The sequence below is a fragment of the Empidonax traillii genome, unplaced genomic scaffold, assembly GCF_003031625.1.
Source record: "Empidonax traillii isolate 1590-97213 ecotype Southwest subspecies unplaced genomic scaffold, ASM303162v1 scaffold1008:size296636, whole genome shotgun sequence".
Classification (NCBI taxonomy): Eukaryota; Metazoa; Chordata; class Aves; order Passeriformes; family Tyrannidae; genus Empidonax; species Empidonax traillii.
The window spans coordinates 29,055-54,943 of record NW_020956201.1 but is presented as its reverse complement, the minus strand read 5'-3'; the positions used below and the strand labels follow the sequence as shown (position 1 = coordinate 54,943).

The 25,889-nt window shown below is 40.1% G+C and overlaps 1 protein-coding gene across 1 annotated transcript; it reads left to right on the top strand.

Moving 5' to 3' along the window:
- Window positions 1-13,052: 13,052 nt before the first annotated feature.
- On the top strand, window positions 13,053-20,611 carry CISD2 (CDGSH iron sulfur domain 2). The gene is made up of 3 exons (XM_027904089.1): window positions 13,053-13,214; window positions 19,271-19,482; window positions 20,250-20,611. Exons 1-3 carry the CDS (start codon window positions 13,112-13,114, stop codon window positions 20,337-20,339), a joined length of 405 nt encoding a protein of 134 aa, XP_027759890.1. The 5' UTR covers window positions 13,053-13,111; the 3' UTR covers window positions 20,340-20,611.
- Window positions 20,612-25,889: the final 5,278 nt, after the last annotated feature.

The following is a 25,889-nucleotide window of genomic DNA, read 5'->3' as shown; positions in this document are numbered from 1 at the left end:
TTCATCAAAAAGAATCTTGGACTCATCAAGGTTGAAGGAGACCTTTAAGTTCATACAGCCCAACTGTCCACTGCCAGTGTAACCCCATAACCACTGGGCTATCACCCAGACGCCTCCTAAACACTTCCAGGGATGGTGACTCAACCAGCTCCCTGGGCAACCTATCCCAACGCCTGACCACCCTAACAGTGAAAAATTGTTTTCTGATATCCAATCTAGATTTCCCTTGTCTCAGCTTAAAGCCACTTCCTCTGGTCCTCTCACTGACAGCAAGGTAAAAACAATCGGCCCCAACTCACCACAGCTTCCCTTCAGGTAGTTGCAGAGTGCGGTGAGGAATAATTAATTTGCAGCGATACCGTCTGCGATGGTTGCAGCTCCTTGGACACTTGACTTCGTGCAGCATGGGTCAACAAATAACTCTCAGCCAAGCACTTTTTTCTCACAGTAATAGATTGTGTAGATTTACACATTGTTTTGTACATAGGGAGTGATTCCTACTCCATTTCTGTGAGGCAAAAAGCAGACAAAGATTGCCAGACTGCCCTTCTGCTGTCATGATGGGATATATTGCAGTGACAAACATGGCATTTGCTGTCCAGGGAGGATGTACACATAATTAGCTGAATTCTTTGCACTGAACTTAGTTTGCATTTGTTATAGTGCACTACTGTTACGGTTCTTGCTATCTAAGATGCTAGTTATTATTGGCCTGGAGAAGGCAGCATATTCAGGAAATCTGACTGTGTAATAATATTTTCAGTATGAGGATTGACAATAGCCAGCAGTGAATTAGGGGAGCAATGGAGTTTTTTAAATTATTTTTAAAAATAGTCCTGTTGTAGGGCATAGTTTTGTTTACACTCATATCACATACAGATTAGAGAGAAAACAATGCCTTATACTGTAAAGTCCAGTTATCTTTCTGTGATCACCTAAACCATTCCTAGAAACTTCCTTGTTTAGTCTTCATTTTCTGCTTATTATTTTGGTTCTACTGAACAGCATGTTCAGGAAGTGTAATTCCAGACTATTTCATTTTCATTCTTATCATCTTAATCAAGAATATTGCTGAAGAACACCTTGCTGTTCCTTGCCTGATTTGGATTACAGGTGCTATTTAAACTGCTCCAAATCACCAGCGTGTCTATCTTTCTGTCCCAGACATCTTCCTCTGCCTTGTAAATTGCTTACAAACTTTCTGAACTTCATTATTGTTTGTCATCTCAGGAGATTTTAGGTACTCGACAGTATTCCAGTTCTACATTTTCTATTATTATTTAATTGTTATTTCATTTTAATGATTATTTGAGATTAATGACTTTTAAAAGGACTTTATATTAAGATTTTTGATCTGACTTGCAATTTGCATTTTGATGTATAATGAAAGAAAGAAAGAATAGCACAAACATACTGCTGACAGTGTGTAATTTTCCCTGCTAATTTAAGACAACACGAATTGTTAATCTGGTAAATCAAGTTTTGTTGTGTGTTAAATTCTATTAGCATTTGACCCCAAGGAGACTTTTAACATTTATTGGATAGCTCTTGTTTATAGCCATTGCTCAGAAACGGTGCAATTTTGGTTTAATGTACTTGTTTAGACAAACACTTTATTACAAACACTTTATTACTTTATTACTGGTCATTTTTTAAAAAAACAAATCTGTCAGTTTAAATACTTACCTTTAAATATATTTGAGAAAAAGAATTAAAAAAATGATAGGCTAAGCTAGGAATAGGCTAGGAATGAAAAACAAGACAAGCACTCACAGTTCTGTGGCCATTTCTGCATGTCACAGCACACAGTCCAGCTTGGAGAACATTATATTTCTCACCCTCATCTCTTTTTCCTCAAATTGTGAGGTAAAAATCATGTATTTTCTCCTCAGCATCTGTAAATAAATATACCCAAATAGATTCTTTGCTTCATTGTGAATACTTGGGCAAGTAAGGCCTCAAAACCTGAATATATTGATGTGCCATACACAAAGAGTTCCTCACCTTTGCCATATGCAGCAGGTGTACTCTAACGCTACTTGCATGGATACCTCACATAGCAATATAAAATGCAAGAGGCACAGATGATGGTTACTGAATATGGGTGTTGCAACTTGTGGAACTGTTTGGGTTTGCTTCATTTGAATTTGATTTTGGAAGCCAGTCCTCAGAAGTGGCTGAAGAGAGGTATTACCATGTCTAATCCTCATATGGTAGTGACGTTGGGTTAGATTTTCAGAGCTTTATTATGCAAAATAGCTCAGTAGGTGTGGCATGGTAATAAACAGTTTGCACAAATATACTGGGAGCAGACCAGCTCACCTGAACTTAGTGTTTGAATTTTGTTTGCTTTTTCAAGTACGGTGTTAGAGAGCGCTGAGCAGCCGAGTGGTCAACAGCCTCCAGAGGCTGAATTTGCCAAGTCCATTTCAGCTGCTTCCTGAGGGTCCAGCAGAGCAAGCATGAATTCCTTGGTACACTGTTACAGCGCTGCCCCTCAGCACCAAGGGGACTTGACAGAAAAGCACCCCAGCCCTTTAGTTGAAAGGTTAACGTAGTTTACTTGCACATCAGTGTGGGTTTTTCACTTCTGCTTGCCTGAGACCAGCCAGTTTTACATTTTGAGCATGCTATTCTACCTGTCTTTAAAACAGGTGGAGCAACCAAGCATCCTGCACACAAAGCAGCATTCCATACAGGATGCTTCATATATCTGAGAGGAAAGGGAAAAACAAGATTCAGATTTTTTCCGAAAAGATTTTCCATTTTAGGAGAGAAAAAAAAAATTACTTCAGCAGAAGCAAGATATCCTGCTAGTCCATCCAGCGGATTATCATTAGTTCCTGTTTGGATGAGATGAAACACAACACTTCTGCTGCTGGAAAACAAAACAGTAAGATGAACAACAACAACAGCAGCAGCAGCAGCTTCTCCCTGTTTACGTGTATTACTGGGCCTCAATTTTCTCTTCAGCATCCTGTCCAACTTGTTTTTCCTTTAATTATCGTAAATCAAGTTTGCAGTCAAATCCCTCTTTAATCTGAGCAAAACTCACCTTATTGGGGACCCTTTTGATTCAGTGGATACCACAAGAATAAGATCACAGGAGAAAGCTGATAAAATAAGATTGTTTTATTGGTGCTTTTTAAACACAATAAATAAAAAGGCTGAATTTGTCAACCCAAGCGCCATTACAAGACAGTGGAAGAAAAACAAGTTTGGGGATGTCATTGGATTCCACCTGATCTGTGTTTTAAATTCCAAAGGCCAGCAGCCCTTCCTTGTAGCTGGGGGCTTCTCCCCTTCAAGAAGGACGAGAAGGTCACAGTTACAGCCTTTGTAGTGCATGCTCAGTTGCATCTGGGACCATTATGTTAGGAAGAGGAGGTAGCAAAACCCTTTCACATCTGGAATGAAACCCAAGGTCAGTGTGTTAGGCAGGAGTTATCTTTCTAAGAAGTACTAGCTAAAAGGTAACTTTTTGCCTTAATATTCCAACTTAGCAATTCTTCATCTCCCATTGTTTCTTTGACAGCTTCTCTGGCATTCTCTCTGAAACAATTCCCAAGCTAATCCACATTTCTTTTGTATAGCAGTGCTTTTTGTCTCACTGCTAGGTCGTGGGGCAAAATGCTGAGTCCCTACATTAATCCATTTTAAGTTGTTGCTGCTCTGTGTAGGGAGTTGGAAGATCTAATGTTTAAGTCCACATATGACTCTCAGTAAAAAGTTGGAGTGCTTTGTTGAATACTGATATGCTTAGGTTTCATTGACTGCACAAGGTCATATGGGATTCACAAGAGTATAGAACACTTCAGTAATTTATACTAAGATAAACAGGCCGAAGCCCCCAACAAAATTTTCCTGTCTTCGGGATTTTGTTTAGCATTTTGTTGTTTAACACCTTTTTAGCTTCATAGTGACAACATAGTTTTTCTTTCAGTTAAAGAAGATTTTTCTCTTCTCTTTAAGTCCTTATGGAAAGAGCTATTTTACAAGAATAAACCTATGACAACATAAAATTCATTACGCTATTTTCGCACATGTAAATGACAAGTCTTTGAAAATTGCTACAGGTTATTTATTAGTATTCTTACAAAGTATTTGGATTTTTCCCAGAAAAACTGCCATTTGATCTGGATGAAAAATATATCCCTGTCAAGTCATCAGCAGTTTTTGTCAACAAGAACATTTATTTTCTGTGCTGATTCAGGTCTATGGATATTGAAGCATGAAAGTCAGATAAGCATGTGCATGGTGTAATTACCACGCTAAATTTGCAAACTGAAAAGTTTTGTTGTCATGTAGTTACTACCTACCTCTTTTTTCTTCTTTTGTATGAATTCTTTACATGCCTGAATAAACATAGATAATATAAACATACATGGCAAAATAGCTTAAAACAGGGCTGTGAGGGGCTGAGCAATTAGTCACAGTTGCTAAAATAACATAACACAGGCTGAATCCAGCAGGCAAAACCCCTCTCTGGAGCGACTCAGAGTTTTATCAATTTCAAGAGGGCCAGGGTACATCAGTTGGAGACCTTGTCAAAAAGGTGTTTAATGGTGACCTACTTTAGCCCATTGCTTTGGAGGTGGTTGCTCTTCCTTGTTATACCTGCTTTTTGTCCCCTCAGGCTGCTTCAGACTGCATGCTAAGTCTGTAGGAGTTCCAGTGTTACTGAAGATGACCAAGCTCTTACAGCAGTTTTCAGCAGTACCTAATTTGGCCTATTGTGTTTACTAAAGAAGACATCAAAGGACTCTCTGGAGCGCTTTCAAGATATGTCTATTTTTATTACTTTGATGTAATTGATTGCTAGTCAGATTTGGACCGTCCTAATACAGTTGCTCCTCCAATGCTTGTTCCAGGATGCAAACCACAACCTTTGAGGAGTGTTTTTGTTTAGCAAATGATTTGACCAGTGTACTGTATACCCTATGAAAGTCACTAGATCAGATAAAATGTTAAGGTGTAAAGGTAGTTATTCAAACAGGCCAGTTAACCCTTTTCACAGGCTGCCTAGCCAGGGGCAAGGCTGATCAGACTTTACAATGTGCTGCAATCAATTGATCTGAAGTGCAGGCTTCCATTCACCTGCTTTGCTTCATGCAAAGTACAATTTTCATTGTTTGACTACAGTTACGGGGAATTAGCCTGAGCTAGTCAGGACACTGATGGTGTACTTCATACACTGAAGTACAAACTGCCTTTTACCTCAGTAGATTTCCCTACAGAGATCAGCCAGTGTTTCCAGAAGACCTGGGACAGGGACAGTCACTGAGCCATAGTACCACTGATATCACAAATGGCCTGCAGCAAACTACCTTTCCTGGCCATTCCTCCTTCTTCTGAGGCACTCTGGATGGTAAAAATGTTCACATATTTGTAGCTAAATAAACATTACACTTCAGCAGAGGTAGCAGGTTGACTTTCTGTCACTCTTCATTAGAGGCATTTTTTTTCCTTCTTGAACATTTTTCCTCTTTCTTCTCCCCCCACCTCCGATTGTGTTTTATACAAAATAATGCTATGTTTCCTTGGGGAAATTAGTACAGTCTTGTAGATTGCAGTGTTGTAATTGTTTCATGCTGTATTGACTTAATTTAAAATAACGATTTAAGAAAATAAGAAAGCCCACAGAAAAATACTTCAGGAGTTTTTGTTTGTTTGTTCTCTTTGTCTTTGAACTGTCAAGACTACATGCTGTTTATTTAGACAATAGATTTAACTAGCCAACTATCATGCGGTACTAGGAGACTTTTCACTTTTCTTTCTAGCCTTTCCAGCAACCTCATCTTTAAAGATTTGGCCAGTCTTTGTAGTTTTTGGTATGTCCCAGTTAACCAAGAGGTGTCCACGAGCTTGCTTATACCTCAAATATCCAGGTAATTACAGCCAAATATATCTCTTAGAAGGAAAGAATATTATTCTTGTTTGCAGCCATATTGTAACTTGGGAAATACTGTTGATGACTCTAAGTCAGCGATACTGAAATTAGCCAGTTATTTCATCATTATGTTTAGGGGGATGGATCAGGGCAGTATTTCAGAGGCAGTGGGTTGTGACACACACAGTAGACATGAAACATGGTCAGGTGTTGGCAAGTTGTTGACAGGTTTGCAAATTATAAAGCAAAGGCAACCTGACTTCTGTATTCCTGGTGATTTTTATTCTTCAAGGTCAAGCATGCTTTTCAGTCTTCCAAGAAATATTAGTGAGATCTGTCACTTTTACAAGCAATAGCTATTTGGGGTTTTTTATAAAGACAATCAGTTTTTTTCTTTTTAAGCAAAAAATACTCACTTAAAGAGTTAGTAGTGGGATCCAAAATGCTAATTTTGTCAGTCATAATGATTTAAATTCAAGATAACAGCAAAAAAGATAACTTCTTAGTCCTTCATGACTATTTGGTGGCTTATGTAGAATAATTTTATGATCTCCATTTAGCTCCCATATTGGAAAAACACTGCTGCAAACACAGATGGACAACTCAGGTACTTGGAGACTAAATGATACACTTACCCATACATCATTCAGGATATTTGACAGCATGAAATCATACTGGATGGGCAATTTGAGGGACTGTGGGCAGCATCTCTTTCTATTGTACTTGTTTTCTGACTAATGATAACATGTCTGTCCCTGAAACTGTCAAAATTACTTGCATAAAAGGATAAAGAAAACCTGAACAAAAATAATTTATTCCTCTTGGGGAAGTAGTTTTAAAAGGTTATCAAGTTTCTTAATAAATTAACTACAGACACGATGACAAGATTAAGTTTCAATAAAAGACATCCTGCTTTAAAAAAAGAGGCACTGGGATATTTTCCTAGTTTCCAAAAGCACTCTTCTAGCATATTGTTCAAAATAAATGCCTCTTAATTATCATAACCTTTCACAGTCACTAAGCTTACATTTCCTGTAAAGTAAGTTTCATAAAATTTGAGGTGATATGTTTAAATCCTACTCTTTGTTTTAGTTACTTTCCCTCCCCCTTTGAATAAGCAGAAAAGGCAACTTTAAAAAAAAAAAAGTAGTTACAGACCTTACAGCTCCATGCACTGGGGTGGAGTACAGAATTTATATAAACTTTTGGAAATATCTTGAAAAGTAAGGGAGGAAGTGAATTACAAATCTAGGGAATAGCCAGCTGCATAGATCTAGAAGTGCCCTGTGCTTTGTCTGACTTACAGTCCAGAGGATGGGGAGTATTTGGAAAAAATATAGAAAAGGAAAAGCATTACTAAGATAGGCATAAATGAGGCTATATTAATCTTATTTAGCAACTGTAGTAACTATTCCATGTCATTGCCTTGGAACCAAGATAGCCACTTTTTTCTTGCTTTCATCTTCATCTGTTGGACGTATACTTGGCTGAAATTGAAGAGGCACACTGTTTTGGGTTTGGGTTTTTTTAGCTCCTCTTTATTTTCGTGAGATGACAGAGAACAAGTATGGTTTACTGTCACTGCCAGAGCTGGCTAACCTTGGAAAGGGGAACCAGGCTCAGAAATCTCCTCAGTGCTGCTGTGCAACAGCAGCCTAAGGAATGACAAATTGCTGTTTTACTGCAGTGTCAGTGGGCATCATGACACAGGAAGAACTTAAGAGCAGAGTGCAGTCCTACAGCAGAGACCATGCACTCTGTCCTCAGCAGGGGAAGCTGGTAGTTTCTCTCTGCTATAATTAGCCACTGCCAATGAACGCACATTGCGTCACAGGAATTAGTCTCGTAGCATTCTCACCTTTGCCTTCCAAAATGAAGGAAATATCTTTCAATGACAGCTATTACACCAAGGGAGTAAAGTGTTAAGGGAATACATATACTTTTAGTTACCTGGTCAAGGACATACAGTCCTTACTGATCAATGCAGTTTAAAAAGGAATGGTGAGTGGTCTGCTGCTGATAATATACTGACACATATATAGCTTCTTTTCCCCAGAATTCCCATCATGAGAGCAGCTTGTAGTGTTTTGATAGTGGGTTTACTTCACATCTGTTCATTTAGCAGCGTGTACTTCCTAGATTATGTCAGCTTTGTCCTCTGTAGGTCCTCTAGTGAAGGGGAGGATATATCTGTTTTCCATCATTGCAGCTTCCTCCCAGGAGACGATCTGGGGATTTTGAAGTCTGGTTTATTGCAATAAACCAGGCAGAACCTGCCACAAATCAATAACATATCTGGTCTCTTATGAGCATATTAGTGAATCCTAAGGATACTTGCTCTGAAACTTTGAAATATCAACTCCCTGGAAGCCAGTAAAGTTCCAAATCTATGCAAGTCGGTATGACACCAGCAGTCAGATTGGTCTGGGTCCTCATGAGCAGTACCTAGTGGATCAGCTACCTAACGTGGATGGAAAAACTGAGTGATTGATGTAATGGGTCAAAATTTAAAACTTACCTCAATATTATATTTACTGTGTACTTTCTTGTGCATCATTAAGGTTACTTGACTGATGTTGCTTGCAATAGTTTCATGTCATACAACTTGTTGCTTTCTGTGCTTTAAATAAATGCAGGTTCAACTTTGCATAACCTAGTGGATATTCGTAGTTTCATCTTGTGCTATTTCTGTAACTGTTACAGTAGCTGTAGAAACCACTGCTGTGGACTAATGCTAACCACTGCATAAAAAGACAGCTCCAGCTTGGAAAAATCCGTACAATGTGTAGAAAGTAAGTCAACATTAGCCGGGGATCTCTGGAAAGTTAGCACTCAATATACCTATACTTTCTTGAGTTGGGGTTTTCTTCAACTTTGTTTTATACCCGACTCATGGGTAACATTTCCCACTCCCCAGCAGTAGCAGTCAGAAAAAGGAACTAAAATGTTAAACCTGTGGCTGAGAGATCAAAGCATGGCATTTTTCTTGAATAAATAAAAACAGAATCTACTGCTCTGTTCTCTCATGCACAAAGTTGCCATATTGGAACTTGATCCAATTCTTAGAAATCTTGCCATTTTTCTTTATGTTCTTGTTTTCATTATTTTCCAAAACTAATTCTCTACAATCTGCAACAATAAATGCTGTTCTAAGCCTCAGGGAATTTAAAAATTCAACAATAACATTCTGTTAGTAGGACACTGCAGTTACTTAGGCAATCACGATAGCACCTGTTTTCAAAATATAATTGTTACATGGTAAAATTCTTGGACATTAGTTAGATTAGAAAGTAATGCCATGCTCATTTAGGAGTAATTTTATAATACGAACATTATGCTATCACAAAATAACCCCATTGGTTCTGTTATAAATGTGATTTGTTTCCTTAACGTATTTTTCTCTGGAACACTTTGCCAACCATAAACAAGTAGCTATTTTCAATAAACACCAGCAGAAGCCTCTTAAGGTGCCAGGTCTCAGAGCCAAGTGAAAGGATGTCAATCTCAGCTTTCTTCTGAAGGCATCTAAACCTCTGAATGTAAAAATACAAAGTGAAAACCTAACCTGCAGGCAGTGCAGTTGCAACTTGCTTGCAATGTTCTTAAGCATAAAAAAGAGGAAAGTAACTGTATATAAATACATGGTCTTATGTCCAATTTTAAGCCGGTGTCCTCCATTTCTGAGATTCAATTATTTAATAGTTGGGTGTTGACAGTGCTGCATAACTAGCTGACAGAGACAGTGCATGAAATGAATCACAGTTCCTACAGCTCTTCTGGGGTGGAATGGTTTTGTTTGCTTTTGGGGAAGTGGAGAAGAGAGATCCTTGCATACAGCAGGAACAGCAGCTAATCATATCCCACTGTGAAATGATTCAAATACAAAAGGAGAGATCTGCTTTCCTCCTAGATGGAGGCTTGTGTTTGCTGATCACAGGAGCCAGCACTGTGGTGGAAGGATAGTTTTTAGTTAACAAAAGTACTTTTGCCTGCTGCAGATATTATTCCTGGTGCTCAGTTTGGAAAATGGCAATACCAATTCCAAGAAAATGGTTTTAACAATACAAGATATTCTGTTGATAGAAAATCTCATTACCATGAAAGAATGCTGAGCAAATTACTGTACTATTTAGGTTTGTTTTACAGATGGAAGAATTGTCTGTTTGCTGCCTCAGAACCTTTCATCTTTTATCCTTACTGACATGTACTTGGTAAAAAAAAAGAAATATATACAACTTGCAAATGTTCTTTTCCTTTGCAAATCTTAGTGTTCTAGACAGTCCAGTAAGTATCATCTCATTTTACAGCAGAATTAAAGGCAGAGGGAAATTAAGCAATTTTTGAAGGGAAAAGGAGGAACACAGCCAGATTTTCTTCAAGTATGTTCAGTCTGTTGGACCACCAGCTTGAGGATGCTGAAGGATAACGTTAACTCTTATTTCTACTGGGTGCTGGACCAATGCAGCAATGTTGTAGTGACAAGACTAAATTATGCACCACGAACTTTTCTACCATTGTTATCAAAGCATGCACAGTAGTAAGTTAATTGGGCATCTTCTCATTTGGGCTATGTTTTGGGAATTCCAAATGTCAAAGACCTGAGCTAGCCCTAATTATGCAGCTCTTTTCATGTAAGCTCCATTTTAGCTGTAATGTTCTTGCTAGATGAAAAATCCCAGTGACAGAGGATACTTAGTGCTGAAATCAGTATGGGTGACCTAGGTTCTGTTCAAGTAACTATAACTGTCTCTTTGTGCTGTTATTTTTAATACTGCAACTCCTGTATACCTCCCAATACAAGAATTTCAGTGGCCAAGTTTAGCACGAAACACACAAGCAGAGGCAATCTCTAATTTTTAACAGTTCAAAAACAGAAGCTAAATATGCAAGAATGAATTGTTGCATGTTACTGTCCACCCAAAAAGCTAGAAAATTTTCCGGATACCAAACAGTACTGCTATTTGAGTTGAAAAGCATGCTGATAGAATCCTAAAGTAGCAATCTGCCTCTGGAATAAGAATGTCTACATAGAGTGTTAAATGTGTAACAGAAGGAAGACATCACACCTACCTAATAAACCTCCTGATGTTGACTGATCTTAAGTTCTGACCCCATAATGTGGTCCCTGAAGATGGACTACTGTGTAAAACACTGCTCTTTTCTGCAGGACTGAGCAAGCCTGGAGCTTACATTTTCCACCTTAAACCAAACAGGAAGTCTGCAGCCAAACTGCAGGGTGAATGTGCATCTCCTGAGCTCCAGTTCAAAGTGGACTTCTAAAGAAGATATTTTACCTCCCCTTCAGTTAAGAATCTCATTCAGGTTTCATTTCCTTTATAGGTTTCTCATAATCTATGACTCTCAGACTTTCATATGCCAAACGTGTCCATGACTCACGTCAGCTGATACCTCCATGGACAGACAAGGAGCAGCATGAGCAGTTCCCCTCTGTCACACGTGTGGATTGATTCACAGTGTGCTGAGTGCAGCACTGATCAAAGGCAGCACAGTGGGATTCAGGATCATCAGCTGTGCTCCCAGTATCACAGCTAGCATCCAGAGAAGGCTGGAAGAGCAGAAGGAAGGGGTGAGGAGGAGGGAAGAACAGAGGCTCTCAACTTCAGTGTGAAGCTGTTTGATTCAGAACTAGAGGATTTACCTTATGTATCTTCAGCTCTATGTATTCTTTCCCCAGAAAGTCTCACAAACAAGGTTACATCACAACATCTGATGTGTAATTTTTACAGGAATAACCAAATGTTTTACTCCTTCATTACCTTGTTTATCAGCAGGCATTTGCCTAAACAAGAAGGAATCATCTTAGGACAGCAGACATATTCATTACATGGATAAATTTAGGTGAGGTAGGGAATGTAGATACCATGAGATCACAGGAATATTCCCACTAGCAAAAGATGATGATTCATCAGGAAATGTTAATGTAGAGTCACAGGTAGAAAAGTCATGTTCAGGTCAGAAGCACAAATATGTTGGATTTGCTTGTCTTAAACCTAGATTCCAGTATTTGTTTCTGGTAGCATTTTGTGTGTGTGTGTGTGTGTTTTGGTGTGTTTTTTTGTTTTTTTTTTTTTCTTTAGTTCCTATGGTGATTTTAACTTTTGGTTAAGATTGCTTGGAATTGATCATTAAAGCAAGCTAGTGAAAGAGATCTAGCGCTAGGTTTGTACATCCTAGTCAACACAAGAGAAACGTAACTGCTGAGTAGTTTCAGCCAAAGACAGACCAGTGGGTTCATCTGACTCAAGATATACCTATAATTACTCTTCCATTGCCTTGTGGAACCATATTACCCTAACCCAAAACTTCTTGAACACCAATTCTGGGCGAGCAGAAGTGCACAGTTGATATGGGCAGATATGGTGTGGTTTTGGTACAGTGAGGGAGGAGAGAAATCTGTGCTTCAGTCAGGATCACGTAAGGAAGGAGACAGGTCTTCAAGGGTTGTGCTGCTTCAGCTTTCCTGCTTGTGCTCTGTGCTATATGCTATTAGCACTCGATAGATTCACTCATGGTGGCAGCAAAGCATCTTAAACCAAATGGTGTTGTCATGACCAAGGGATTAATGCTAGAGCCTCCAGGTCTGGATGGATTGCCTACATTGACTCAGAATGGCTCATACTTCACATTATTTCACCTGGCTATACCGGGGGGGGATTTTCTATGCAAAAAAATGACCAGTCTCCTTGGCATAAAAGTGAAGTGAAATGAAATCAAAGGTGGAGAGAGAGCTTGTTCTGTGCAAACTATTGCCAAACACAAGGCAGGTGCGCCTCTGCCTCTAGCACTAAACCTCTCAGTGCTCACGCTGCCCTACCTCACTCGCAAGAAGAAAAATCTTCAAGTCTTTTTACTTCAAGATATTTGAACTGACCTTCAGTGCGGAATGCAACCCGAATGCAGAAGGGGTGACGACGGGTAATTAAAATGCAGCCTGTAAAGCATAAGCCACGTATTATTCCAGCCATGCTCCCTCTCCCTCTTCTCTTCTCTTCCTTCCCTCTCCCTCTTCCCTTCCCTTCCCGCCCGCGCGCCCCCTGGCGGCGGGAGCGCTCCCGCCCCCCCTTCGCTGGCGGCAGCGCCCCCTGGCGGCGGCAGCGCGAAGAGCGAGGCCGGCCGCCCGGGCGCGTGCGCGGCGCCGCCCCCGGGCGCGTGCGCGGCGGGAGCATCCCGTGGCGGCGCGCGGGGACGCACATCCCAGCCATGGTGCTGGAGACCCTGGCCCGCATCGTCAAGGTCCAGCTGCCCGCCTACCTCAAGCGCCTGCCGCTGCCCGAGAGCGTCGGCGGCTTCATCCGCCTCACAGGTGAGCGGGGGCAGAGGGAGCCCCTTCCCGCCCCTCCGGCTCCCGCCCCTCGCGCCGGGGCATCGCGCGCTGTCTCCGTCACGGAACGGGGAACCCCAAACCCTGAACTTTCCCAGCGGCGGGAACGACCCGACAGACGGGAGCTCTGGGCGCTCTGGGAGGGAGGTGGGAGCTGCCGGGGTAAAGCGCGGCGACGGAGTGAAGTGTTGGCGTTGTGCTTAAAAATTCCTCTCGGTGCCGACGCCGGCGAGCCAGAGGCCGTGAGAGCGTACAGGGAATGGGATTTTAGCTGGAGGCCTGAAACATGGCCTCGTCCTCTGCTTCACAGGCTGAAGACGGCATTTGTACCGAGTTAAAAAAAAAAACCAACAAACAACAACAAAACCACCTCATTTTGGAAGCCTATTACATACCAAAAATTAGCGGGTTTGTTGTTTTGTTGATTTTTTTTTTTTAATTTAATATTTTTTCTTAAGTATTTTCCGGGTAAGGGAGTGAAAAATACCCGTTCATTCATCGTAGCCCTGTCACGGAGCGAAAGAAAACAGAACACTGGGGTGTCCTCTGGGCGTTCAGGGCTTTGCAGCGCTCTGCAGTCTGTGGCTCCCAGAGCCCAGGGTCGGCTGCGCTGATATAGGCAGGACCTCAGGCAGTGTCGAGTGACAAGATTAGTTCGGCAGTAATAAATAACAGGAATGCTCTCACAGCAGAAACTCACCGAGAGTAGAAAAATTCTTCAAAGGGCAGAGTCAGCCTTGTATCTCGCAGCGCTAAGGTATCCTGTGACTGTAATAGTGATGGAAAATTGTTAAATTTAGAACAGGCAGAATTTATTTAAAGCCAGGTTTGAGTACTTTATTTTCCCCACCATGTTTATGCTGCTTGTAAACTGTAAGTCCCCATTATCTTTCTCAGGACAAGCAAACCTCTTCTGAATGAACATTTTCTTTCCACAACTACTCTTTCATTTGAAAAACTGTTAATTATATTTACCAAATAGAGAAATTCAGCTCCTACAAAGTTGGGAGGAAGGGGATAAAATAAGCTGCAGAACAACACAGATTCTCCTATTCCTATCATTTGTCAGTTTCCTACTTAAGTCATTGTGCTTTTAACCACAAGTTGACAAAATTTATTAAGCTTAGTAATACTTTAGTCTCTTATTGCTCCATTTTTCCAAACGTGTATTTCTGTAACAGCATTATTTGTGCAGTCTTTATTTATTCACAATACATAGTAGTAATACAGTTTATTCTGAAAACCTCTGAGAACACACTCTGAAAACCAGTCAGGACTCGTTTGGTTTTTGTTTAGTTTTTTTCATTGAGTGATCGGGGGGGGGGGGGGGGGGGGGGGGGGGGGGGGAGAACTGTTCTGCTGTCATGTTATTTACCCCATTGCCAGATACTTTCTTGAATTTGAAGGGAAAGCAAGAAGCAAACAACGGTATCCTAAGTGAAGACAAAACATGGGAAATGTCAGACCCAAAAATATTAAATAGGGGTAAAAGAAGGACCAAGTCAGAAACTGCTTTTGAGAACTGATAGAATTTAATGAGCATACCTGAAAAAGATCCTTGCCTCCGTGATTTTTTTTGACTGGACTCTAAAACTGGGAAATGAAGGTATAATTAAAAAATACATAGCTATAGAAAAAACATTTTTACATTTTTTTTTAATAGTAAGCTAGAATAGTATCTGCTGTCATGCTTATACATCTCCCTCTTAGGGTGGATTTGAATGTAAATGGAAGAAAAAAAAGCAAAACTGTACAAGGCACTTAAAGTAACAGCATAGGACAAATGCAACGTGGTGAGACTTTGGAAAAGTAAATCATAGGACAGCTCATCCTAGGCACCTAAATTAAAAAAAATATCATCCTTTAGTGCTTAAAGGTTATTGAAAGTCATTCAAACGTTGTTGCTCATTGAAGAGTCTTGTGCTTACATGCACTCAGAGCTGCTGTCAGTCTTAGGTTTCACGTGAGAAAATGATCGCTTCAGCAAATGCTGCCTCTTCTCTCTTGCTGCTGTGCTCATAGTCTGTCCTGTCCTTAAGTCATAAGCCTCTAAGAGCAGGGTTATTTTGCAGTGAACTACCAATAGTGAAAGACTGTTAGACAATAGAGAAGATTAGATTAATGTTCTCTTTTGTGTTTACTACTACAAATTACAGAGTATATTCTTTGGCAAATGGCGTATCAAACATGTAAAGCATTTTTCTTTGCGTCTTTTTGGAAAGTGAGAAATAATATTGATGTAAAAACATTTAAAGTGCATTAGTATCTGTCCTCTGGTGGCATCTCTAGGGACCAGCACTACAAAACACTTGCCAGCATAGACCTTGTTTGCAAAGGCAGGTCAGATCCTAGATTTGGAACGGTGCGGTCCTTTGCTTGTTAGCTCTTTTATTGCTTCTATAAACTTTCATTATCTTCCAGGCAGATGCAACCTCAGTTCTTGTAGCACATCAGTTGTTGAAACAACAAACCAAAGCTATAAGGAGCACCTTTGTTTTTATAGGATGTGTGTTATAGTGTGCTGATTAAAAATCTTGACACTTATGGTCTGTTGTGACCTTACCAAACCAGAATGAAAAACTGCTTGCTTGAAGAGAAAGACTGTTAACGTCTAACACATATAACTCCTGAAGGCAAATGCTATAAGGCAGGAAGGAAAGAAAGTTTGACCTTGGGTTTGAAAGTGGATATCTAAGTTACCATGCTGCTGCTGTTCAGAGGCCTCTTTCAGTGTTCTGTCATAGCTGCTTTAACCTTCCCTTCTCAAGTTCAGTGAAATGAACAGTGTTGTCTCATGCCAGCATTGCTTTGCATCTTTGAAGGTGTCATTAAAATGGCACAGACGTTCACCTCAGAAGAGCAGACGACTGAACACAGTTAGCATACATCTGCTTATTAGTTCTGAGGGGAATGTAATTAGTAAGTAATTTGAATTTGCATGAAGAATTTCATCACTTTAGAGGATATACAATCACAGTTCAAATCTTCATTTTGTCTGGTGGCTAATACTCGTTAAAATTTTGGTTTACAGTTGAGCTGTTACTGTAAGAGGCTGCTTTGGGGTCTGCATAGGTTCGTTTCCACAGAAATTAGCTGAAACATAAATTAGAGTGGGAGATATCAAAGTCATAGTTGATGCAAGACAAGCAGGGAACACCTGCTTTGATTTGACTCAGTGTCTGGCCTGTCCCTTTCAGTTCCCAGTGTATGTGTTTCTTATGTTGTTGGACTTATTACTGTTGGACTAAAAATTAGGACAGCCTCTCCTTGAAAATGTAACTGTGGCCTATGGTCCGTGGCCTCAGCTTCTTGGAATTCTCTGGTCTCTGATACTTTCCAGAACTTTTCTTTGGGATCAATCTCTATCTAACACAAGTTAGAAGACTAACCTCTTCGATATACTGCTCTTCATTTCTGTCTCCAAAGGCTGTTTCTTCCCATGCAGCAGAACTGATAAAGGATCTCCAGAATCAAAGTAATTGCTGAACTCTGAGTTGTCAGCTGTGAAAATAAAGAGTCTTGTGAATTGCCTTACATCTCTTTCAGAAAGGTATGAATGGCTTCAAAAACACAGAACAGCTTACAGTTGTAGAAAGACATCATTGCAGTAGTTTTGGTGAAGCTTTTCTCTCACTGCTGCCCACCCAGCCCAAAGATCTCTGACTTTTTTTACTTTGTCACAGTATCTTGTATCTCTTGCCCTAGAAGCACGATGATGTGGATTTTTCAGTTTAAACGCATGAACTTCTAGTGGTCTTTTGGCAATAACAAGTCACTTTATGATTAGTGTAAACACTGGTGTAATTAGGGGCTTTCCAAAGGCTCCCAGATTAGAAATAAGCAAAGAAATCACTGGCTAGTGGGGACAACTATTTATCAGCAGTTAGTATGGTAAAAATGTTAAATAATAACTATTACAAATGATATCCTTGTACTTCCTATTCATGTTTGTTTTTAATCTCCCTTCTCAGAGGTTACAGCTATCATGTTCCTGTTTCGTTTGGATGAACCCAACTAGTTATGAGTCTCCCACAACTACTGTTCTGATTTTGATGTTGTATCAGGGAGTTTTGAACTATATTGAGATCATAGAATCATTGAAGGTGGAAAAGACCTCTGAGATCGTTGAGTCTGAGATCATTGAGTCCAGCCTTTAGCTCAGCACTTCCATGTTCACTGCTAAACCATACCCCCTAAACCAGAGTGCCTTGAGAACATTTTGAGGGATGACAGCTCCACCACTTCCCTGAGCAGCCTGTTTCAAAGTCTGACCACACTTTCAGTGAAGAAATTTTTCCTAATATTCAATCTAAACCTCCCCCAGCACAACTTGAGGCCATTTCCACCCATCCTGTCACTTGTTACCTGGGAGAAGAGGCCAGTCTTCCACATGGGTACAACCTCCTTTCAGGTAGCTGTAGAGAGTGATAAGGTCACCACCCCTCAGCCTCATTTTTCCCAGGCTAAACACCCCTGGCTCCCTCAGATGCTCCTCATCACACTTGTGCTCCATTGCCCTTCTCTGGACTCGCTCCAGCACCTCAATGTCTTTGTTGTAGTGAGGGACCCAAAACTGCAGTGAAGTAATTACTGACAGTTCTTGCAGTGCCTTTAGGATTTTTGCAGCCATGATGTATTTCCAGATAAATGCACTATTTGTGGCTGTAATGTCAAAGGCTATAGAAAACACAAAGAACATAAAATTAGTCCCACAAAGTATTTTCATCACGATGTACTTCCAGAATAATCAAATTTTTAAGAAAAATCTACTGTATTCTAATTGGAAAAGTGTTAGCATAACTGTGTGCTTTATTAGTACAAATAAAATCAAGCTATACACAATAATGTATTTTCTGAGAGCTACAACCCACCTAGCATCCTTAACCTGCTCTATTGCGTTTTTTCATAATCCTAATTTCAAAAAACAAACTGCAAAACAGAATTTTGCTATGTTCTGATCCTAAGTAATTTAGAAGAGTAACTTGATTGCAGTGTCGTCTTACAAAGTGCTTGTGCAGCTGTTTGTGCTCCAGGTCATTACACTACGTTGTTTTGCCTTTTTTAAAAGTATTTTTAAACTCTCTTCTCTGTGAGTGTTTAGAGTTAATATATTCCTCAGAAATGCAGAAAAATGCTGTCAACCTTTATTTCACCGTGGTACTTAAATTACGCTGGAGTATTGTCACAGCATGTTCTGCTGGAAAAGTGCATCCACCTTCAATATATATATAGATCTTACGCAAAGTATTGATGAATTTCTTAGAAAGTTCAGTAAGTCTTCTCTCACCCTTATACCTAGAAGATTTATAATGATACAGCAAGGCAGACAAGCCTGCAGTGGATACTTGTATCTTTTACCTGTACTTAAAAGAGGTTCCTTATTTTGGTAAAAAGTAATTCCTTGCCACTTGAGTTACTGATCTCAGATCTCTTTCTCTGAGCTGTAGAAACTTTTTTGCAGATCCCTGAGCGGAGGTCTGAAAAACAAAACCAAAAGGATTGGGAAAGGTTTTGCTAGTGTTTGCCTAATACTCTGCATAATTTCAACCAAAAGTTTCTAAATAAACTTGGAACAAATAAAATGATAAAAACTTTCAAGAAGAGAAAAACATGAAAGAAGCAAATAAAAATTCAGTTATAAAATGTATTGAATAATTTTTCATATACAGAGTGTTAGGATACCTGCAGTGAGTGTACTTACCACAGGTAATCATGCCCAGTTTGCTAGCACAAGTGCTGGTTTACTGCAAGTGAGCAGAACCCCTGTAATTTTAGGGTTCCCCACTCCAGTAAATCTTGTTTTGGATGTATTATCTTCCACTGAATCATCCTCTAGAGTCTTAAAATTTAAATGAAATTCTAGGAGTGAGATTTTTACTTTGGATGTAGTAAACCCCAGGATTTAATCTGTGTTTTCTTTCTTCATAAGAGCCTTGCTCACTGAGCAGCTCCATTCCCTACCCTCAGCCTAAGCCATTTTAAAAGCAGCTGACACTGCACCAAACTTAAGTGCCAATCTAAATCCCACCTGTGTTTAGTTTCAGAATGGCTGCGGTTGTTGCCTTTCCTGGGCGTGCTGGCCCTGCTTGGTTACCTCGCTGTTCGTCCCTTCCTCCCCAAGAAGAAGCAGCAGAAGGATAGCTTGATTAACCTTAAGATCCAGAAGGAAAATCCCAAAGTAGTGAATGAAATAAACATCGAAGATCTGTGCCTCACTAAAGCTTACTGCAGGTGTTGGCGTTCGAAGACGGTAAGACATTGCGCTGCTGTAGGATTAGAGATTGAAACTTGCATGTTTTTATCAGGGCTTCAGTGGTGAATGTTGACCTGTTGTTCATATTAGAATGAAAGTAAGACTGGGCCTGTGTTGGTGAGAGGCAGCATATCCCCAACAGGTTCAGAGCAGTCAGATGACTGGTTTGGACAGTCTGTCCCTGAAATCAGCCAGATGTTAATGAGCGTTTTTCATCTAGCCTCAGTTTGAATTTCCTGATTCAATTTTGAACGTCCTGGCTGCACTCTGGTTTTGTCCTCTCTGGACTGAATGCTTTCCTGTTTTAACAGAAAAAATTTGCCTTGAACTGAAGAAACTCACTCAACTATTCTCACTTTGGACTAATCACTTCAGCCAAGTATTTCAGCTTTTCTTAAAAAAGTACTTTCTGGTTGCAGATGATTAAATCTATTCAGAGTATTTCCACAGTAAATTTTAAACCCTTTCTAGCTGCAGTGGCTGCTCTGCTTGTTGTTCTTTCATGGAAAAGGGTTCATCCCTAACTTTGTGTCTAAGAACAGCTATTTTAGGACCTCACAAATCTAGTTACCCATTAACAGTGTTTGTTTTCCATAGTATCATGTGTCCTCTGTCTGATAGGAGACAGTTTGGTATTGAAACAGGACATAATAAGAGGTAGTAGCAACATTATCAAAGTGCTCTTGGTATAGGAAGAAGTATAAAAATCACCTTGCAATTGCTGTACAGAGTTATTCTAATTCCTCATGTCTGTTTTCTTTCAGTTCCCTGTCTGTGATGGCTCCCACAACAAGCACAATGAATTAACAGGAGATAATGTAGGTCCATTAATACTCAAGAAGAAAGAAGTATAGCAGATGTTTAATCCCTTAGATCCTGACTGATAATGTCTTTTTATACCATTGTAGTTGCAAGGGGCAGCATTTTATTATGTGATTGGTATGATTTAGTTTAATGATTGCTGTAGATTTCTTTCTGGAGTAAACTACATTTAGACAGTGCTGAATTTGTCACTGTTTTGATACCTTATTCTGAGAAGAATTTTGGCTGCTTTGTAAAACTGTAAAGTACCTATCTCTGTAAATAAGTCGTTTATTTCAACAATAAATTGACTTTCTACAACTAAGCCTTTTTTGTATGAACGTGCAATTATAAAACTGTCACTGTTTCAAGTGTCAGAAGTGCACTCTTCTGTTTGATTTTGTTCTGCTGAGAAGCCATGTTGTATTTGGCTTTTCAGCAACAAATTCAAGTGCCCTGCCATGGGGGAGAAAAACGATACTAAATTCATCCTTTGTGAATGTATATGCAGGCAGGCAGCATAGCAGTGTTAAGGTATGGCAGCTGAAGGTCTGGCCTGTGCAGTGCCTACGTGGGCAGTTTGTTTGTCTTATGCAAAGTAGCCAGCTCAGACAAACCCCACCCAGCTGGAGGGTTTCCTGCAGCATCCTAGATGGAGTGCTGCAGTTTCAGACTGTATAAAAACTACTGAGCAGGTCAGCCACAAACATTACCCCTTTATTTCAGGCCCCTGTGTTGATTGTTCATGAGCTCTTGGGAGGAAACACCGATTTGTTTTGTGCAAGTTCACTTGCACTGTAGTCGCTACTTTTCGTAGCGGGAACTCTCATGGGGTGAATGGGTTAAATGACAGAACCATGGATGCAGAGCTGAGCTGGTACCCATTCAGAATTACAATTTAGGCGAGTCAGAACTTTGCTGTGATGTGGCTTAATTTAAGATGCAGGTAAATAATTGCTACTTACCTAACTGCTGGACTTCTAATTATTCTGAAGTACTTTATTCTCCCATGAAAGACTGTATCCATCAGTTTAAAAACAAAAATTTGATCCATGCTACAGTTTTAGACAATTGTACTGAGACAGATTTCAGCCATTCCTTAACAGCATTTTATTTGACCCATTGTTAGGCAGGTGGGAAGCCCCAGAGCTGTTGCCAAAGCTGATCACCACAGTGCTGGAACAGAAAGCAAGTCAGAAAGCTGTTCTCACATAAGGGCTCTTGAAACAGCAGCAGAACTAAGGTAGATCATTCCTCCTCTTTTTGAAACCGTTGTAGTTCCAGGTACCAAAACCTCTTGCCTTGCAGCAAAAGCTGGCAGATTAGGATGTGATTATGTGTGCAATGCCTACTTTTACAGAGTGTGTAAGAGAACCATGGTATAACCTCTAATGTATTAATGCTTCATGGTGGTCTTACTTTAATGGATAAGCAAAGCATAAACATATTAGTATATAACATTTAAAACAGATAAAAATGTATAATGTTAAGTGTCTTACAGTCAGTCTTTGCTTAGAGGTGTATATTGAACGCCGAGCTCCAATTCTTGGGTTTGGTGAAGAAGTTACTGTGAAATGCAAAAGCCTGTCTTATAGATTTTTTTTTTCCAGGCTCTAAAATCCACAGTCCCTTGTAGCAGGCTCTTACTATATAAAGCCCTGTATGTACTTCCATCTTTTATCAGGATACTTCTGTATTCAAATAGTTTGATTTCCTCTGAAATCAAAACCAAACCAGTAAAACTAAGACAAACCTTGCTGAAGTAAGTAATACAGTAAAATCGGTTTTGTTTCTCCCAAAAAGCTCCTCTAAAAGCAGAACAACAGTGTAAGGTTTAACCTCTTCACTTCATCTTTAATACAGCTTGATTGTGTAATTAGTTTTTTTCCCTGCCTGCTCTTAGAAGAGATTGCTGTTAAACTATCTGCAAGTGTGGCTATGGAATAAACAGGAGTTGTTTTGGTTTTTTGTGCTTATGTCTGTATGGAAATGGAACACATTTGTAGTGTTGCAAAAGTAGCACTCAGTCACAGTTCCTTTGTAGAAAGGATAAGATTAATATCCTTTAATAATCCTATAATTATTATTATATTATCTGTAAGATAATAATAGAATAAGGATCACAAGCAAGGTAAATCAGCATTTCCTTGCATTTCAAAATCTGTCAAGGTAATACTGTCTCATGGACACATAAATTTCTATAGAAAATCTCAAAGAATTTACTAATCAGTTCAGTTCATCTACGTGAAGTCTACAGAGATAGACAACTAAGAGCTGAAGTGCTTGCAGAGCCCTGTATTTCACCAGCAATAGAGTGAGTTGAACCAATTACCTGACTTTTCTAACCTAATTTGGAAGCTCCACACAAAGGGATAAAATTGCCCTGAAGGCTAATAAAGACCAGAACTGAGGTAGTGGACCAGGTCTTCACAGTCTCAATGAAAAACCAGGGCAAACTGAAACTGGCATGTTGTGACACCTTTTTACTCTATGAGAACAGTAATGTTTGTTTACCTTTCTTTCGATTATAATTTGAACCTTTTTATAATTTGAATCTAATAGTTAGATTAGGCTACAAAGAAACTTGCAAGTGTAGAGAAAGGTGTTTGACTTGTGGCAACTACTTGACAAAGTAAATGTAATTGAAATGCAGGTGACCCAAAATCTGATCTCTCTCACTCTGTTTATTACAAAAGCAAAACGCAGAAACTATCATTCATTGTTTTGTGGCTGTATTACACCATGACTGTTTCACAGTTAATTTCAGGCTTCAGCCTAAATTCCTTAAAAAGCTGTTTGGCTGAAAAAGAGAGAGTAAGCAGTGATTATAATTACATTATCGCTGCATCCCCTGGCCTGTGCAATTCCCGGCTTCCAGATGGCCAATTTCTGTCTTTTCCCATATGCTGCCTGCTGTAACTCTGCCCAGTGCTGGCTGCCAGGAGTGCTGTCAGACCTTCTGCTGCAGAGGTTCTTCTGAACCTTTTGGAACGGCACGTTCAGCGCTCTCCCACACTATGCCTATGATTGTGTCTGCGTGAGAGCGGGATTTCTCCGGTTATCAGCTACTGCACCTTGGGCTCTAATTTTATTTCCTGCGAATAAGAGACTGGCATGGCATAAAGATTCTGTTGGCTTGAATTTATGCATTATTCATTAATGATTTCCATGGCCGTTTGTTAAAAGGGAGGTGGTCTTGAATGTGGGTCTAGACCCACATAAAAAGCTAAAAATTGAAATCCTATCTCTCCAAGTAACTGGTATTTAAAATCTGCTGAAATTGTCATGGTACTTACTTATTAAAAACCACAATGTCTTAGGTCCTTAGTCCTCATATAAGATTCCTTTTCATGACAAGATGCAGGTGTTTTCTTCCTTTCCAGAAGGCAAGGAGAAGAGCATGATAAAGCTTTAATGCTTTTAATTTTAGATCTGCAGGTCTATGTAATAGCTTCAACCCGAATCTTTTTGAAGATTTAATAAAAGCTGAGGGAAAGGAGTCTTGTGAGAAGTATCCACATAAGGTAGCAAAGAAAGAAAAATGCATTCCCTTTCATTCAGATTAGCAAAGAAGATGACACTTTTCATTGCTATAGCTATTCAGGCACTCAGAATGGTGGAAGTGATCGAATGCATAACTTGAGAGTGCATTGAGGTTAAGGGGACATGGTAAATCTGATTTATGAGATGCTGTTATGGTAGTGAGGATGTATTAGAGGTTATCATGATCAAAGGCTCTTTGTCAGAGGTTGCATACTTAGGGTTGTGTCCAAATTTAAATGACTGTAATCCTTACAATATCACAGTTCTGTTATTGAACAGATTCCAAATTTGGCATAGTGATCCCTGTGGGAGGATTCATCTTTTTATAAAACTTTATGAGAAAGTGAACTCCTTTAAGTTTTACTCAAGTGGAATTATTTTACAGACTTATGCTCACTTAGGAGCAGTGCATTCCCTCACCTTGTGAGTTAGGTTTATAGATGTTACAATTTCCAAATACAACAACCTCCTATTACAACAACCCCTATTTAAGGAACTTCCCTTAGCCATGGAAAGTGGGCAGAACAGGCACAGAAGTCAAGGGATGACACAATAACCACGAAGCGCAACACCCTTAACCATTCATGCGCAGTTTGAAAGCATCTTTTCAGGTCAGAAGCCAAACATGAACTGAACTAAAGATGGTACATTCCCAAGGAAGCAGAGAGAACAGCAGTGTGTATAATAAAAAAACCACCAGTGTACTGGACAACTGTTAAAGGAAAAATTGCCAAAGAATTTCCTGGTATTTTTATCACTGTGCTGAGATTGCAGGCTATGAACCTTAAGTATTTCTCAGGAAGCTTTCTCAAAAAGATCAAATGTGAACCATAACGCAACTGACTGTGCAGGGGGCACTTAATTTAAATAACATGAAGAAAACTGCATTTGACCTTTTTGCTTCCCCTGGTGAAATATTTTAGCAAGATATTCGACACGAGCATTGCCAGTCATTACCATGATCCACAGCCACACACATCCTGTGTTTCTGGAAAGACCCACAGGATCTGTGTGTACATGCAGACGGTGCTAGTGCTGTGTCCTAAACACCGCTTACTCATGACACCTGCCTTCCCCCAGCAGCCTTTCTGAAAGCAGGTGAGAATGAGGCTTGTTTTGCTTTGTATCATCCCGCTCTGCACTGCCATTTTCAAGGCTGTTCGTTTACATTATATTAGCCTTCTGCATCAGTCAGGAGTAAAAAATGCCCTGGCAAATCTGAGAGTCCTCCAGTCTCCAAAGTCAATCCAGCCAGCCACCTCTTGGAAAAATGAGCACTAACTGGCTATATTTTTAGCAAATACCTGCTTTTCTTTGCTGCAGTTATCCAAATGCAGATGTGAGAGGGACCCAGTCATAGCATTTTCTCAGCCAGATGGGTATTAGGACAAGGCAACAGGAGATCCCAGCTGGCCCACGAATCTTGGTGAGAAGTATACTGCTATTGCTGAGTTCCCCAGAAGGAGCTGAGGCCTTGCCCTGTCAGCAAACCCTACCTGTGAAGAGCTCTCCCATCTGTCCTACACGGAGTAGCACCAGAACACAGCCACTCTCAGGGGCCAAAGAGCCAAAGAGCTGACTTTCCCTCCCTTGACATCATCTGTGAAGGCTGACGTACACAGGTGAAGAAGCAGCTTTCCCAGTCCCATACAACCCTTTCACATTCCTTATAACCTCCCCACAACCCTCATCCCATATTTAAACTCTGTCCTTTTTTCTACCAGCGCCGACACCTGTATTACCACAGTCTGCGAGGGCCCCAACTGTTCTTTTAGCACAGAAATACCACTTGCTATTTCTTGCACTGACCAGAGCTGACAGTCCCCTGAAGGCACAGAGGAGTGCATCAGCTGTGAGAAAGAACAGCAGTAGGAAAAGGCAAGCTTTAGAAACACAAACGAGGAAGGAGAGGGAATCACCAACTCTTGGCAGGACTTGTTCAGTATATGTCAGCAGTCTCTTATTTGGAAGTTGCTTTCTTTGAGCTACTGAACTTGTCATCTTACAGCCCAGTTTCAAGCATCAAGAAGTTATTCACATTAGTCTCCATTTTCTTCTGT

Bases quoted from the DNA above. Each gene is read 5' to 3' on its own strand.
- CISD2 (XM_027904089.1), top strand. From the start codon at position 13,112: ATGGTGCTGGAGACCCTGGCCCGCATCGTCAAGGTCCAGCTGCCCGCC. The intron at 13,215-19,270 runs GTGAGCGGGGGC...ACCTGTGTTTAG, and splicing joins CGGCTTCATCCGCCTCACAG to TTTCAGAATGGCTGCGGTTG. The intron at 19,483-20,249 runs GTAAGACATTGC...GTTTTCTTTCAG, and splicing joins GGTGTTGGCGTTCGAAGACG to TTCCCTGTCTGTGATGGCTC.